This window comes from Balaenoptera musculus, chromosome 14, assembly GCF_009873245.2.
Source record: "Balaenoptera musculus isolate JJ_BM4_2016_0621 chromosome 14, mBalMus1.pri.v3, whole genome shotgun sequence".
NCBI lineage: Eukaryota > Metazoa > Chordata > Mammalia > Artiodactyla > Balaenopteridae > Balaenoptera > Balaenoptera musculus.
In genome coordinates this window covers 89767403-89780121 of record NC_045798.1, presented here as the reverse complement: position 1 = coordinate 89780121, position 12719 = coordinate 89767403, and the positions used below count along the sequence as shown (strand labels likewise).

Sequence of the window (12719 nt, the reverse complement as noted above, 5' to 3'; positions counted from 1 at the left end):
CAGGTGACCGAGGGAGCACAAGAGGGGCATGCGTCAGTGACCCGAAGAAACGGGAAACCTCCGGTCCGGCTGCAGCTGACCGCGGTGACCGAGATCCTGCTTCCGTCTCTACGGGTCATTTTTCCAAGTTGGGATGTTAGAATGGAAGCTGAAGCTCCGTCCAGACGAATAAGTCGGCATTTTGCTGGAAGGTCCAGTGCTGGGCGCTGAGCGCTTTCTCTGGCCTGGGTGTCCCGCCCTCTGTCTTCCTTGCGGAGAACTCACTATATGCTGCCCTGGCTGGTTCTCCATTTCTTTCTACGACATCCAGATAGCAGCGTCCGCCCCGTCCCCCCCACTGCGGCCTCCCCAAGCTCTCCTCCGTCCCTGCGTTTGGGAACAAATGTCTCTTCAACCCAGAGAAGCGAGCGCCTGCTGTTTCCAGTGTGGCTCAAGTCAGCAGCGAACTGTTCATCGAGGCCGCGCTGACCAAGACCCAGCACTGTGCCGACTTCACTTAAGTACGAGATGAAGCCATGTGTAAATTTTCAGAGCTCAGAAGACAGTCCCAAACAATGACAGGCCGTTCACGGGAGACTCACAGGCACTCAGCAAGCAGGGTGCCAGGGCCGGCGCGCCACCCACTTGGGGCCCCCGGGAAGGATGTGCCTGGGCGCCAGGCCACTGGTGGCGCCTTATTAGGGCGGGGCCCCCGCAGGGTCAGCGGCTCCTTCCACCCCGCCCCGTCTCCCGGCCAACGGGGTCTGCGTGGTGTCGCAGCTGTAGGCAGGAGACAGCAGGCCATGAGCCAGGACTGGCCACTGCTGGACCGCAGCCCCCGATGAATGAATTTACAGCTACAGGTGAACGTCCAGCAGCGCTGAGGCCCCCACACGAGCTCACCACGGGTGTCCGGTGTCTGTGGGCATCTCCGGAGCATTCTGTAGCACCCGATTAATATTTAACAGCCCACGTTTGTCGCAGGCTGTGGAGTGGCTCCCAGGGGTTCTGAATGTCACCCTTGAGATTTTCTGGAGACGAGGAGGAGCTCCATGTAGGACAGGTGTGCACGAGCGCACACGCAGCACACACCGACACACATGCACATTCACACTCAGACACACGCGCGCACACACACACACACACACACACACGCTCTCCAGACTTGCTCTGGAGTTCTGTAGCTGGTTGGGAAGATCTTATTTCCTGGCTGGCAGCAGGAGTTTCATGCGTCAGGCTCCCTATTTTTATCGTTTTCATCTGTGACGTGGTTCCAAGCACCCATGGATGTGCTCATATTCAAAGTGGTTCTTTCCTATTAAAATAATCGAGCTTTCATCATCCTGACCCACAGGTGTCTGGCCCATATGGACCAGATGAGTGTCTGATGGGCATGTGCACAGAGGAGGGGAGTCGGTCTCAGGCCTGCGGCTGAACCCGAGTGGCCGTGGCGAGCAGAGAACTGGCGGAAGCATCAAGTTTACCGAGAGACCCACCCGTCCACTCGCTGTCGTCCTGGCCTGCTGTGCCTTCCTCAAGGCCAGTGCAGAGCCGTTCCTGCTCTAAGGCCGTCACACAGAGAGCCCGCCAGGAGCCACCCAGCTCCCGATGCTCACTTCAAGGTGGGTCCTGCTAACATGGCTTAATTCTGCAGAAACAAGACGCCGCTCCTGTTTGAACTGAAGAGCTTGTTTCCTGTGTGGACACATGAGCATCTCTACACACACAGCGTTCAGCTGGGGGGGAACCAGGACCAGCTTGCCGGGTCCACCCAACTTCTCCCTGCTGGGGAGCGTGAGTCCAGTCTTTTGACAATTTAACGAACCTCCTAAGAAACCTGTACTCTGTGCTGGACTTGACCTACATTTTTAAAACAGGAAATGTAAAAATAAAATCAGAGACTGATGAAGAAACAAATTTTGCCTCTTAGTATTCCATTTTGTGACATTTAATACAAGAATATGTAAATGAGTCTTTGGCTAAGACTGTCTCTTGTGTGGCCAAGGCGTATATTCCTCCCAGCCCCCAGGCCGGCACATGGCCTGGCCGGGGTCAGACGATTTGAAAATGACAACTTCAAATCCCACGGGACTCACACTGGGGCCCTGCTCTGACGGCACGTAGGATGCAGCGGACTGTGGGAATAACTTTGCCTTTTTAAAAACATGCCATTTCAGTGAAAATGGGAATATTTAAGGTTTAACCCAGAAGGTAAACATCTATTATTTAAAACATGAAGTTCATTTTAAGAGAAGTAATTTAAATACTTCACATGTTCCACTGCATGGGTTTTCTGCCCCTGGCACGTTCTACTATCTGTCAAAATAATATTTATAAAATTACCTGTCATAACAATGACCTCTCTTTGCTTCAACCTAAACTAAACAAAATGTGCTATTCCATTTTCAAGGTGTAAGGCCTGCTGAGTTTCCTACACATAAAAATGTTTGCTTTTAGCTGCTATGCTCACCTCGCTCTTGCACGGCAGGATGACGGGCGGAGGGAATGACTGAGGCCAAATTTACTCGGTGCTGAAATTCCCACAGCGCAAGCCCACAGTGGCAGAAGTGTCGTACAAAGGACCAGTTAATTGAGGGAAATTACTTTCCACTAAGTTTCGAGATGGTACAAACATACACCGAGCAAGAGATCCTTGTGCACAGCGCAGCAGGCAATTTAAAGGGAAATCATGCATTTAACCCAGATGTAAAATTTGCATCTTTACACAATACCCAAAGGAACTCTGCAGGAAGGAAAAAATCCAGCTCACAAGCTGGTTCCACTTTTTTCAACCCCAATTTTCCCAGTACTGGATTAACTTAAGAGACTGCGTCATGTGAGCTTTCGGTCTCCAAAACCACAGGAGAGCTTTCCCCACAGGGCGCCCCCTGCCCACCACGGCCCGGGAGGGAGGACAGGCCCAGGGCATGCGGTCAGCTCACAGCAGACCAGACCTCAGGCGGGCAGGGCCAAGGCTGTGCTCCCGAGCCCTCCTTCCCCGGGACGGCCTCTCTGAACTCACTGGAAACACTGCACGACGGACGGGGGCAGTGGCCACCCCCAAGGCCTACGGGGCGGGCAGAGGGCCTGGCCCTTGGTGTTTATCACCAGCGCCCAAAGGGCGGCCTCGGGCAGGGCCCGGACGAGGGCTGACGGAGGCGCTGTGCGGGCCGAGGGCACTGCCTGTCAGACACCCACACGTCCACGCGACGGTCACTGGCCTGCTGTCGGGCCAGCCCTGCCCGGGCACCTGCTGCTGCTGAGGGGACGGCCACCACGGCCAGCCACGGCACCATCATGAGTCCCGCTGGGCAGGGCCCGGCCCACAGCAGGGCCGAGCTGGCCACCTGTGCTGACCAGAGCCCAGCGTTCCGTGGACCCGTGGAAGAGAAGGAGACTGGAAGCCTGGCTCGGCGAGACGGCGCCGCCCCACCCTCGAGTGTGCAGGCGGGGTGCTCGCGGCTCCCCAGCTGCGTGCTGGGCAGGGGCAGTGCTCAGGGAGCCAGCACCCCCCCCAACCCAGAGCGCCCCCCAGAGACGGCGCCGTCTGCAACGAACAGCAGGAGAAGGGGTGGCCAGGGGGACCTGGACACGGGGTCGCTGCTCGAAGCCATCCATCTGCCAACCGGGCGCAGACACTGGGCCCCAGAGCTCGGGCCGGCGCGGCCTCCGTGGCTCTCGTCCTCTTCCTGCCCAGGGAGGGCAGGCTGCGCAGCGGGCGCACCTCCCTACGTCCCTGTGCTGGGCGGTGCCCCAGGAGGACGACGCCCGGCAGACCCTCCCTGCGGAGAGCTTGGCCTGAAGACGAAGGACAGGGCTCTGCACGGGGCAGCAGGCTAGGGGCTGCCAGCGGGAGGGAGACCCGGCCCCGAGGCAAACGGAGCGGGGAGCTCCCACCGGGCCACCCCCCAGCCGAGGGTACTGGGCATCCGTGACTCAGCCGCCCGTGGTGTGGCCCCCAGGAGACCATGGAGCCCCGGTCAGAGGGGAGGGCCGGCCAGGGCCACAGATTTCCCTATTTTGTCATTTTTATCAAAGACGGTGGTTTCTCACCATTATCTCCGTTACACCGTCTGGCACCCACCCGCCTCCCACCTGCACCGCATGTGAGTGTTCTGACAGCTGCGATGGGGCCGGGGTGCAGACGCATAGCTCTGAACTGAAACGGTCCGGCACACGGCTCTGTCCTCAAAAGACACCAGGAAAACCTCCTGGGATAATGCAGAAACCATAGCAGAATTATGGACAATCATCAGAGGTTCTGTGCCCGAAGCGACTTTTATTCTAAAATTTCCGCAGCCTGGAACACAGAAGCCAAAGCTTTTGAATTAGAAGACTTTTGGAGGCTGATGATGTTGTTTATTGCTCTGAAAAGGTTTCCACTGCTGAGCTACTCGCGGACTTTATCCCCCAGTGACTGTATCGGCTGCAAGAAAACTTGAACTGCGCTGTCCTCAGTTCTGCCGGCCAATGAAACTCTAAAACAGGTGTTTAAAAACCAATGTGCCGTACCTGAGATCGAGTGTCTGTGCCGTGTGTCAGCAGACAGCAACAAAATCCCAGCTATCTTTCCTATTATTATTACTGGCACCTTCACTGCATTCTCGTGCTGACACGGTGCGACTCCACTGAACACCCTTACCAAGACCACGCAGGCACAGGCACCTCTTTGCTTTGGGAGGAACACAAATGGCAACCCCCCCGCCCCCCGCTCGGTGCCCTGAGCTTCCGCAGAGCCCACTGTGTCGCGGGAACAATGGCAGCAGCTCCCGCGACACAGGTGTGTCTACAAAGAGTGAGACTGTCCAGGCCTGTGTGCGCGGCCGGCCCAGAAGGAAACGGCCACCTGCCCAGATGCTGCTGGAAGAGCGGAGGGCAGCTGCCCCATAAAAGATTAATCCGCCCCACGGGCAGGTCAGCGGCGTTTGGCTGCCAGACGACCGGGGTCCGGGCTAGGGCCAGACCTGCGTCCGAGCGCTGTCTCAGCTCCCGGGGTGGTGGGTGGGCTCTGGGCTGGAGCAGGGCTGCTGTTCTCGGGCAGTTCTGACCCTCAGCTCCTCCCTGGGCCCAAGGAATTTCTTCCACTAGCGCCGGTTTCTCTGGCTTTTGTGAAAACCTTGGCTTCCAGGTTAACGATCCCGTCTCAATCCGGTTTCCATCACAAAAAATGGAGCGAAGCTTTGGGTAAAACAGAGCATGCCGTGGACACCAGATAAAAGAAAGCACTGCTGTTTGTCCGCAGTATTCAGACACTCCCAGGAAGCCTGTTTCTTGAAATGCTGATGCTTCTGGACCCAGGGGTGCGGGGTGCTACAGGAAATGAAAAGTGATAACAGCCGACTGGCTGATTCTAACGATCTGGAAAGAATGACTGGTTCCTGGCGTGTTCCTTCCTCGGTGTCAGCTCAAACGTCGTCCATAATAGAAAAATACCTGTCCTGGTCTATGGGGGCAAACCTGAGCCTCAAAGCCGACCGCCCTAAAGAGAGGCCCCTGCACCACGCAGGGCACGAGGCCGGGGCCGGGACCCTGCCTTGGGCCAGCCCGGCCTCCCGGTCCCCACTGCCTGGGCCAGGGTGGTCCCCGCATCCCCCCGCCAGCCACCCGGCCGGACAGGGGTTACACTGGTCACTCATAACTGACAGGAACACAAATTACAAACCTAAAGTGCTGTTTAGGAATTGACAGGCCTCCCCCGAGTCTCACGTTTCTGCAACCTATTAATTATTCACACAGGCCTGGCCTCCTGTGTGACGGGCTAGATGCTATCGAGCAGGTTATTTTGGTAACTGGGTAAACAGAGCTTCATCCTTTGACCCCTGCGTCAGAGGTCGTGACGACCCCCAGCTCACTCCCCCAGCCCCCACGGGGCGGCAGGAACCGGGGACCTTCCCGGAAGGGACCTCTGCCCTCGGGACGGGGACCAGGCATCAGGGATGCAGCGCAGCGGGCAGGGAGGAGGGACGGCCAGGCCTGGACAACAGCCCAGGAGGGTAGAAGGGAGACGGGGACACAGCAGGGAAGAAAGGCGAAGTGGACAGAATCGGCCTCCTGGAGCTGCAGCTTTCTCTTCGGAGGGAGAGGGAACACGGGGACCCAGGGACCCCTCTGGGGACGCGTACCCTGAGTTATCAGCAAGGACACTGGAAAGGCAAACTCCACACAGCCCGACGACGCCCTCCGCCCTCCCTCCCCAGGGAGAAGGTGGGGGACTCTCCCCCCTCAGCCCAGACCCACTGACGGCAACGGCAGGGAACCAGCTGCGGCTGCCGTCCGGGCGCTGAGCGCAGACGCGGGGCGGGGTGTGAGCAGGACGGGCTGGGAGGCTGGACGGAAGGGAGGGCCCCCAGACGCACCCAGAACGCCTGGCCCCCGGGGTGGAGGGGCCGCCGCACCCAGAGACCCTCGCCCACGAGCAGACTAACGGGCCGAGGAGGCCGGGAGGGGCCCAGCAGTCATCCCGCCGGACAGTCGGTGTGAGCCCTGCAGCTCAGGAGACACAGAACAACGGTGTGAAGCACCAGCTCTGATTGCTCCGGGTCGCTCTGTCCTGCTGGCACCACCGGAAAAGGCCTTTGCATCTCCGTCGGAAGCTCCCGGGGCTCCTGCATCTTAAATCCCGGGGCTCCTGCATCTTAAACCAGCGGCCCATGGATTTACACACACACCCGGGGCGCTGGTGGCAGAAGGTCTGGACCGAGGACGCGAGGGGCCCTGGGCGCTGGGAGCCAAGACACCCCACCCTGCCCCCAGCTGGACGCCTCCCACCCAGGAGGATTCTACGTGTGTCTGAATCCTTTGGCAGTAGGGGAAAAGGCACGATTTTAAAGTTCAGGGAAACCCACACTCCCTTCCTCCCTGGTCCCATCATTACAAAGTCAGCAAAGGCCAGCGCAGAGCCCGGGGCCCCTGGCGCCCGCTGTGGCCGCATCACACGCACACCCGCCGCTGGAGCCGGGGGCCTCATGGAGGACGGCCGCACCCACCCAGCTCCAGCCCGCGGGGGAGGGGAGCCAGCACCCGACGGGGCCGTCACAGCAGCCTCGGGGGCCCAGACGCACCCGCCGGGCACACCCGCCAGGGCCGTCAAGGACTCTGGAGAGGCTGGGTGGTGGACAGTCTGGAACGCTCACTCCCGGCACCAGCCCCCGAAGGATGCTGGGCGAGCCCCCTACGCATCTGTGTCCCCAAATGAAAACGGGGGACAAGACCACGTGAATGCAAAGTCCTCTCCTATTCTGAAATTTCAGTCTGATTCTGCCTGGAGAGAAGGCTCTGCATTTCGTCGCGTCTCCTAGACTCAGAGGAGGGGGCCGTGGGGTGGAGGCGGCTCCCGCTGCGTCTGGGATGCTCGGGAAATGCAGGCGTCCTCCCTGGGCCTGGCAGGGCCTCTGCGCTACACAAGGCCGCTGCCCCCGACTTCACGACAAGCCTGGGCATGCAGAAGCAAGTCGACGAGCTGGCTGTCCTAGGAGGGCAGCAACAGCCCCTGGTGCGGTCCCCACGACGGCTGGCCTCCTCTGAGCTCCATGTGACAGCGGCTCCGAGGGACGGCCTGGATGCCCCGGAACCGACACCTGGCTTCCCTCCGACCAGCGACCGCAGAACGGCCAGTGGGGGCGGCTGTCTCCCCAACACGTGGATCGGCCTGCGGCCGAGGCTCCGAGAAGCCGCTGGTGTCGGAGGATGAGCTAAAATAGCTCACGGCGCAGAATAAAACTCTGTGGTTACTGGGCTTTCACGGCAACTGAGAGAGTTTTCTGTTTTCATCTGTTTTATAATTATGTGCAAATTCTATTTTTATCCAGCCTGTGCTCCACTAACTGAAAAAGAAAACAAACCCCAAAGCCCCTCTTTTTACCTGCCTACCTCACCTTGCACACAGACTCCCTCTACTGCAGAGAGATCAGAGAACTCTCCAGTACTAACCTTCTTGCAGGAGGAATGCTGACAGAGGCTGACATTTCTGTTGGGCCTGGTTTCCTCTCGCGGTTCAGCTGTGTGGCAGGGGGAGGGGCCCTCGTTCTGCTTAAACCCAGAAGCAGCCTCTCCCATCCTGCCATCACTGAACTCGAAATAATTTTGGAGGATTCACTCTTAAGATATTTTCAATGCGGTTTCAAGTTTCAGAATTCTTCCACAAGTCTCAATCCTCTCCAACTCGTCTACACTGAAAGATTACCACCACCCTGTGCCCAAGCCACCTGCCCGGTGGGCACAGGAGCGCGGTGCTGTGACCCTGCAGGGTGTGGGCTCCTTGTGCTCCCAGAAGAGGCGGGGCAAGCCCTCGTCCCCAGGACCACAGCCACCAGGCCAAGGACAGGGACGGCCCTCACTCAGGGCCTCAGTCCTGCGCTTTGCGTCTCACGACAGAAGTGTCCACGTGGCACGAGGCTCCCTGCCCTCCAGGACCAGCGCCCCTCGCCAATATAATTTACAAGAAACGGGGGCTTTTGGCCATTATTTCTCTGCTGCTTTATTTTCATTTCTCCTTATTGAACAGCCTATTTCCTCACCTTTGTAATGTCTTTTCCATTCAGCAGCAACGCACTTTCTTCCAGTGGAAACCGCAGCAGGAAGGGACTTAAACACCATTTATGGACTTGGCTAAGTGCAGGCATTATCCGACCTGCCTCCGCCCGGGAGGGGACCTGAAAGGGCTGCCGGCCGCTGGGCGCTGCTGAGCCCGCTCTGCGTTTCCCAAGTCAAGCTGCCAACCAAGTGGGTATTAATGGGCGTCGAGCGCACAGCCTCCGATGTCGCCCTAACGTCACCCCGCAAACTCCAGGCCCTGACTGCCGCGTTGGCGGACCAGCACTTGTCTCTGCGCCCTCCTGCCCTCGCAAGCTTTATTTTTATTTATCTAAATGTAATCAAATACAAACACGGGGTGCCCTGCTGCTTCCCCTTCCAGCTTGCACCATTCCCTAAATGACAGGGTTGGGGAGCGGGTTGGACAGGCGGGGGCGTAGATAGACGGGGGAGAACCGTCTCCATCAACGCCGTACGGCTGCAGTTCCAGGACAAGAGGGCAAACTCACGTCCAAGGGGACGGTCACAGGTCACATCAGAGGGGTTTGCTGGGAGACGTTGGGCTGACGAGGTGACACGTACGACCAAATGCTAACGCCTGCAGGACAGCCTGTCTGCGAGTTCACGTGTATCTCCCAGGCTGGAGGAGGGCGACAGGTTTGGGATGCCGGGCGCGGCCTGGACACCAGCTCTGAACACGCTGACTCTGACGCCAAGTACACCCATCTCCCCCGGGGTGTGTGAGGCTGGGGCGCGGCGCCCGGAGCCACCCCGACAGAGCCCCGCCGGCTCCCAGCGAGGCCGGAGCAGCCCCTCCCCGATGCCGCCCCGGCCCCGACCCCCACGGCAGGTCCCCGCTCCTCGGGTTCCCAGCTGAGGAGCAGAGTGGCGGGTCCCAGCCGGCACTCCAGTGCCGGGGCTGGTGAGCAGACCCGGGGCCCCGTGGGGCACGTGGGCCAGAGAATCGCATCTCTAAGGGACCCTGGGGAGGCTAACTTTGGGAACCACCGCCTCAAAGGGTCCAAGGCTTCAGAGAGGAAAGGATGGAGTCTTTAAAAGTAGCCTCTGAAAACCCCAAACCAGAGGCAGCCGCCGTGCAGACGGACTTCACTTTGGACAAATCTTAACGTGGCCCAAGGAGACCTTGGTCGAGGCTCTGTTGACGGCCGCGGGGAGACGTGCCACAAGGATGGTGGCCACGTGTGGGGAAGCAGCCCCAGGAGGTGGGCGGCCACGGCCAACGCAGGAGGGGAACAGCGGCCGCAGGCAGAGCAGGGCTGCACGCTCTTCCCGTCTGCCCCCATCTGTGAGCTGGGCATGGGGTTAATTCTGAGCGGAGGGCCGGGAGGAGGTGGGCCCCATCCCCCGCAGCCCCCAGCCCACGCCGCCCACTGGCCACCATCCAGGCAGCGAGATGGGCCCTCAAGGTGGCCCAGGGCATCTTCTTGGACACACTGTCTCCCCTTGGCTTCTCTTTTCTCTCTTTCCCATCTTTTCTGAGTCAAACATGACTGCTCAGGGACACATGGGGATAAAGGGGATTGTTCATCGGGACAAAGCAATAGCCAGGCTGTACCGAGGTCACCTCAGTTACCCACCAGGAAACACAAGCAAAAGCTACAGCCGTTCTGCCTCCTAGTTGAATAAAGACCTGCTGGCAACCCCATCCAGGGGAGTCCTCCCAACCCTGCCAGGCCCAGGCTGTCACCCCGTCAACCCCATCCAGGGGAGTCCTCCCAACCCCGCCAGGCCCAGGCTGTCACCCCATCAACATCATCCAGGGCAGTCCTCCCAAACCCGCCAGGCCCAGGCTGTCACCCCGTCAACCCCATCCAGGGGAGTCCTCCCAACCCTGCCAGGCCCAGGCTGTCACCCCATCAACATCATCCAGGGGAGTCCTCCCAACCCCGCCAGGCCCAGGCTGTCACCCCGTCAACCCCATCCAGGGGAGTCCTCCCAACCCCGCCGGGCTGGTCACGCCCCCCACAATCTTCAGGGTATCGCCTGCTCCCCCAAAGCAGTTCCACCGAAAAGGAACCTCAGGTGTAACGATTACAGCTGATCTATGTGCTCCAGAAGCAAGCACGGTAGAGCAGGTACTCTCATTGTACCATTATATGTATTGAGGAGAAAACTGGGACTTGACTGTGTATAAAATATTTAGCTAAACTGGTTGGGAGATGAGAATTTTTTTAAAAAAAAAAAGACAGAAAATGAAAGGCGCTGTTAGCTGTTACCGCAAAGTGGCCTTTGGATGAAACCAGCCCCAGCTGCTGCCCCTGCAGCAGGGACAGGACTTGGGGTCAGAGCAGAGTGGATACCTGCACACTGGGGTGTCCTCCGGCCAACGCCTTCACGGCCCCCCGGCTCCCCTCCGTCTCGTAATGAGCTCTGTGGTGGGACTTGGGCTGCACCTCGATCCTCAGCTCGTACGGTCCTGAGTGTGACGGCAGCTGCCAGTCGAGGGCAGGGAGAGACGGGCTGAAATGGAACACAGAGCATTAAACATTCATGCCACGGCCTCCCGCAGACCACAGACCCACCTAAGACTCTGGGGCCCTGAGGGGCAACACATCCTGCCAGGCTTGCATCTGAAATTCCCATCAATAAGGATAATGGCCTGACACAGCCAATGGCAACCTGGTTGTGATGGACGCCCAGAGCCTTGTCAGGTCTTCATGACAAGGTTCTTGAATAAGATGGAAACATTTTCCCACACGACCTTAAAATATTCTCCTTCCTTCACGATAGGCCTATAAATTATTTAACCTCCCTAATAAGACAGGTTCCAGAACTAAAGACCTTTTCAGAATCACGGTTCTATCAGCCTGGCCTGAGAACTGGGCCGCCTGGTCCCTCTGCCCTCTGCCCCACGCGCTGGCCGCGGGCAGAAGTGAACCGTCGGGGATGCCGCCGGGCCCCTGATAAAAGGGCGGGTTTGCGGCAACCTCGCCCAGCCCCCTGCATCCCGTGATCCGTGCACGACACCTGGGCAGCCGCCCACCCAGGGCACGAGTGAGCCGCAGCCAAAGAGCCACAGAACCAAGGGAGCGGCCCTGGGGCCCAAGGCGGATTTGCAAGCCGGGTTTGTCACGTGGAGGCTGAAGAGGGGAGAGGGGAGTGAGCCGGGCCCTGCCTGAGGGGTCCACGAGGCCCACGGCAACCTCAGATCTCTGGGGCACTGACAGCCTCACTGTACAGACGGGAGACGGAGGCCACGTGCCACCTGAAACCAGGTCCACGTGAGGCCAAAGGTCCTGCTCTCCCTATAGAACGTGCTTCAGGGTCCTGCCCTGTAAAAAGACAAAAGGCCGACCCCAAAAAGCCACAGTCCGCAAGCAGAGGCCGCCAGGTCCTCACAGGAGCTGGGGCCCGGTCCACCCACTGCCTTCCTACAACGAGAGCCCAGTGGGGGGCGGTGGCTCTTGGTCCCCATGGTGACAGCCCCTCCCCCTCCCCTCTGGGATGCAGAACCTGACCCAACAGAGACGCTGCTCGTCAGACCTCAGAGGTGTCTGGAAGCCAACCCCGGGCCGGCCAGGAGGGGTGCAGGGTGGGAGCAGTGTGGGGACACCCTGCCCCCGCAGAGGTGGACGGGAGGCGCCCAGGTCTCGCCCTCCACACACAGCCCCGAAGGTGCCTTCGCTCCCGGAGTCTCCACCGTCCGGGCGCCACTGTCCCCTCGCCCCGCTCCGCCTGGCGCTGGTGTGTCCGTTCCCGCGCACGCAGCAGAGACACCGTGCGTGCTGGAGGCTCGTTTGGGACAGGTGGCTGGGAAGGGGGGGTTTTGCTTAGAGGCCCAGACACACGGACGCGGCGCTCGTGGCGTCTCAGCCTGGAAGGAGTCAGTCCACTGCTTCCCCGAGACGTCCCCCAGCTGCTCTGCCTCATCTCAGACTACGAATCAGGGGTGAGTCTTAAAACACAAAACAATAGATAGAATAAAGGTGCTTTCTGCAAGGAGAAAAGGCCCAGAAATCAGCTTGAATTGGAATCAAACATGTAATCTCTAAAAAACGTGCAAAATACTCCTGGAAAAGACAGTATATTTCGGGGCATTCGTGGTTTTCCAGTGACGGTAGAAACGGAATCATCTCGCCACGCACGTGCAGTTCCTGCTGAGTCAGCTTGGCGGGCGCCCTGTCTACCCTCGGGTTCTGCAGCCCCGCCCGCTGGGCTCCTCTGAGAGCACGCGTTGGTGCCGAGAG

General features: G+C 59.3%; 1 protein-coding gene across 8 annotated transcripts in view; it reads right to left on the bottom strand.

Moving 5' to 3' along the window:
- The window catches only part of NFATC1 (nuclear factor of activated T cells 1), a 100839-nt gene that overhangs the window by 59854 nt on the left and 28266 nt on the right, over window positions 1-12719 (bottom strand). For all 8 annotated transcript variants that reach the window (XR_005016161.1, XM_036822907.1, XM_036822914.1 and 5 more), the window contains exon 3: window positions 10833-10992. Coding sequence is in view for 7 of the 8 variants with exons in the window: in XM_036822907.1 (XP_036678802.1) it covers window positions 10833-10992 (160 nt within the window). In the remaining variant the exon portion in view is untranslated. The remainder of the gene's footprint in view (window positions 1-10832; window positions 10993-12719) is intronic.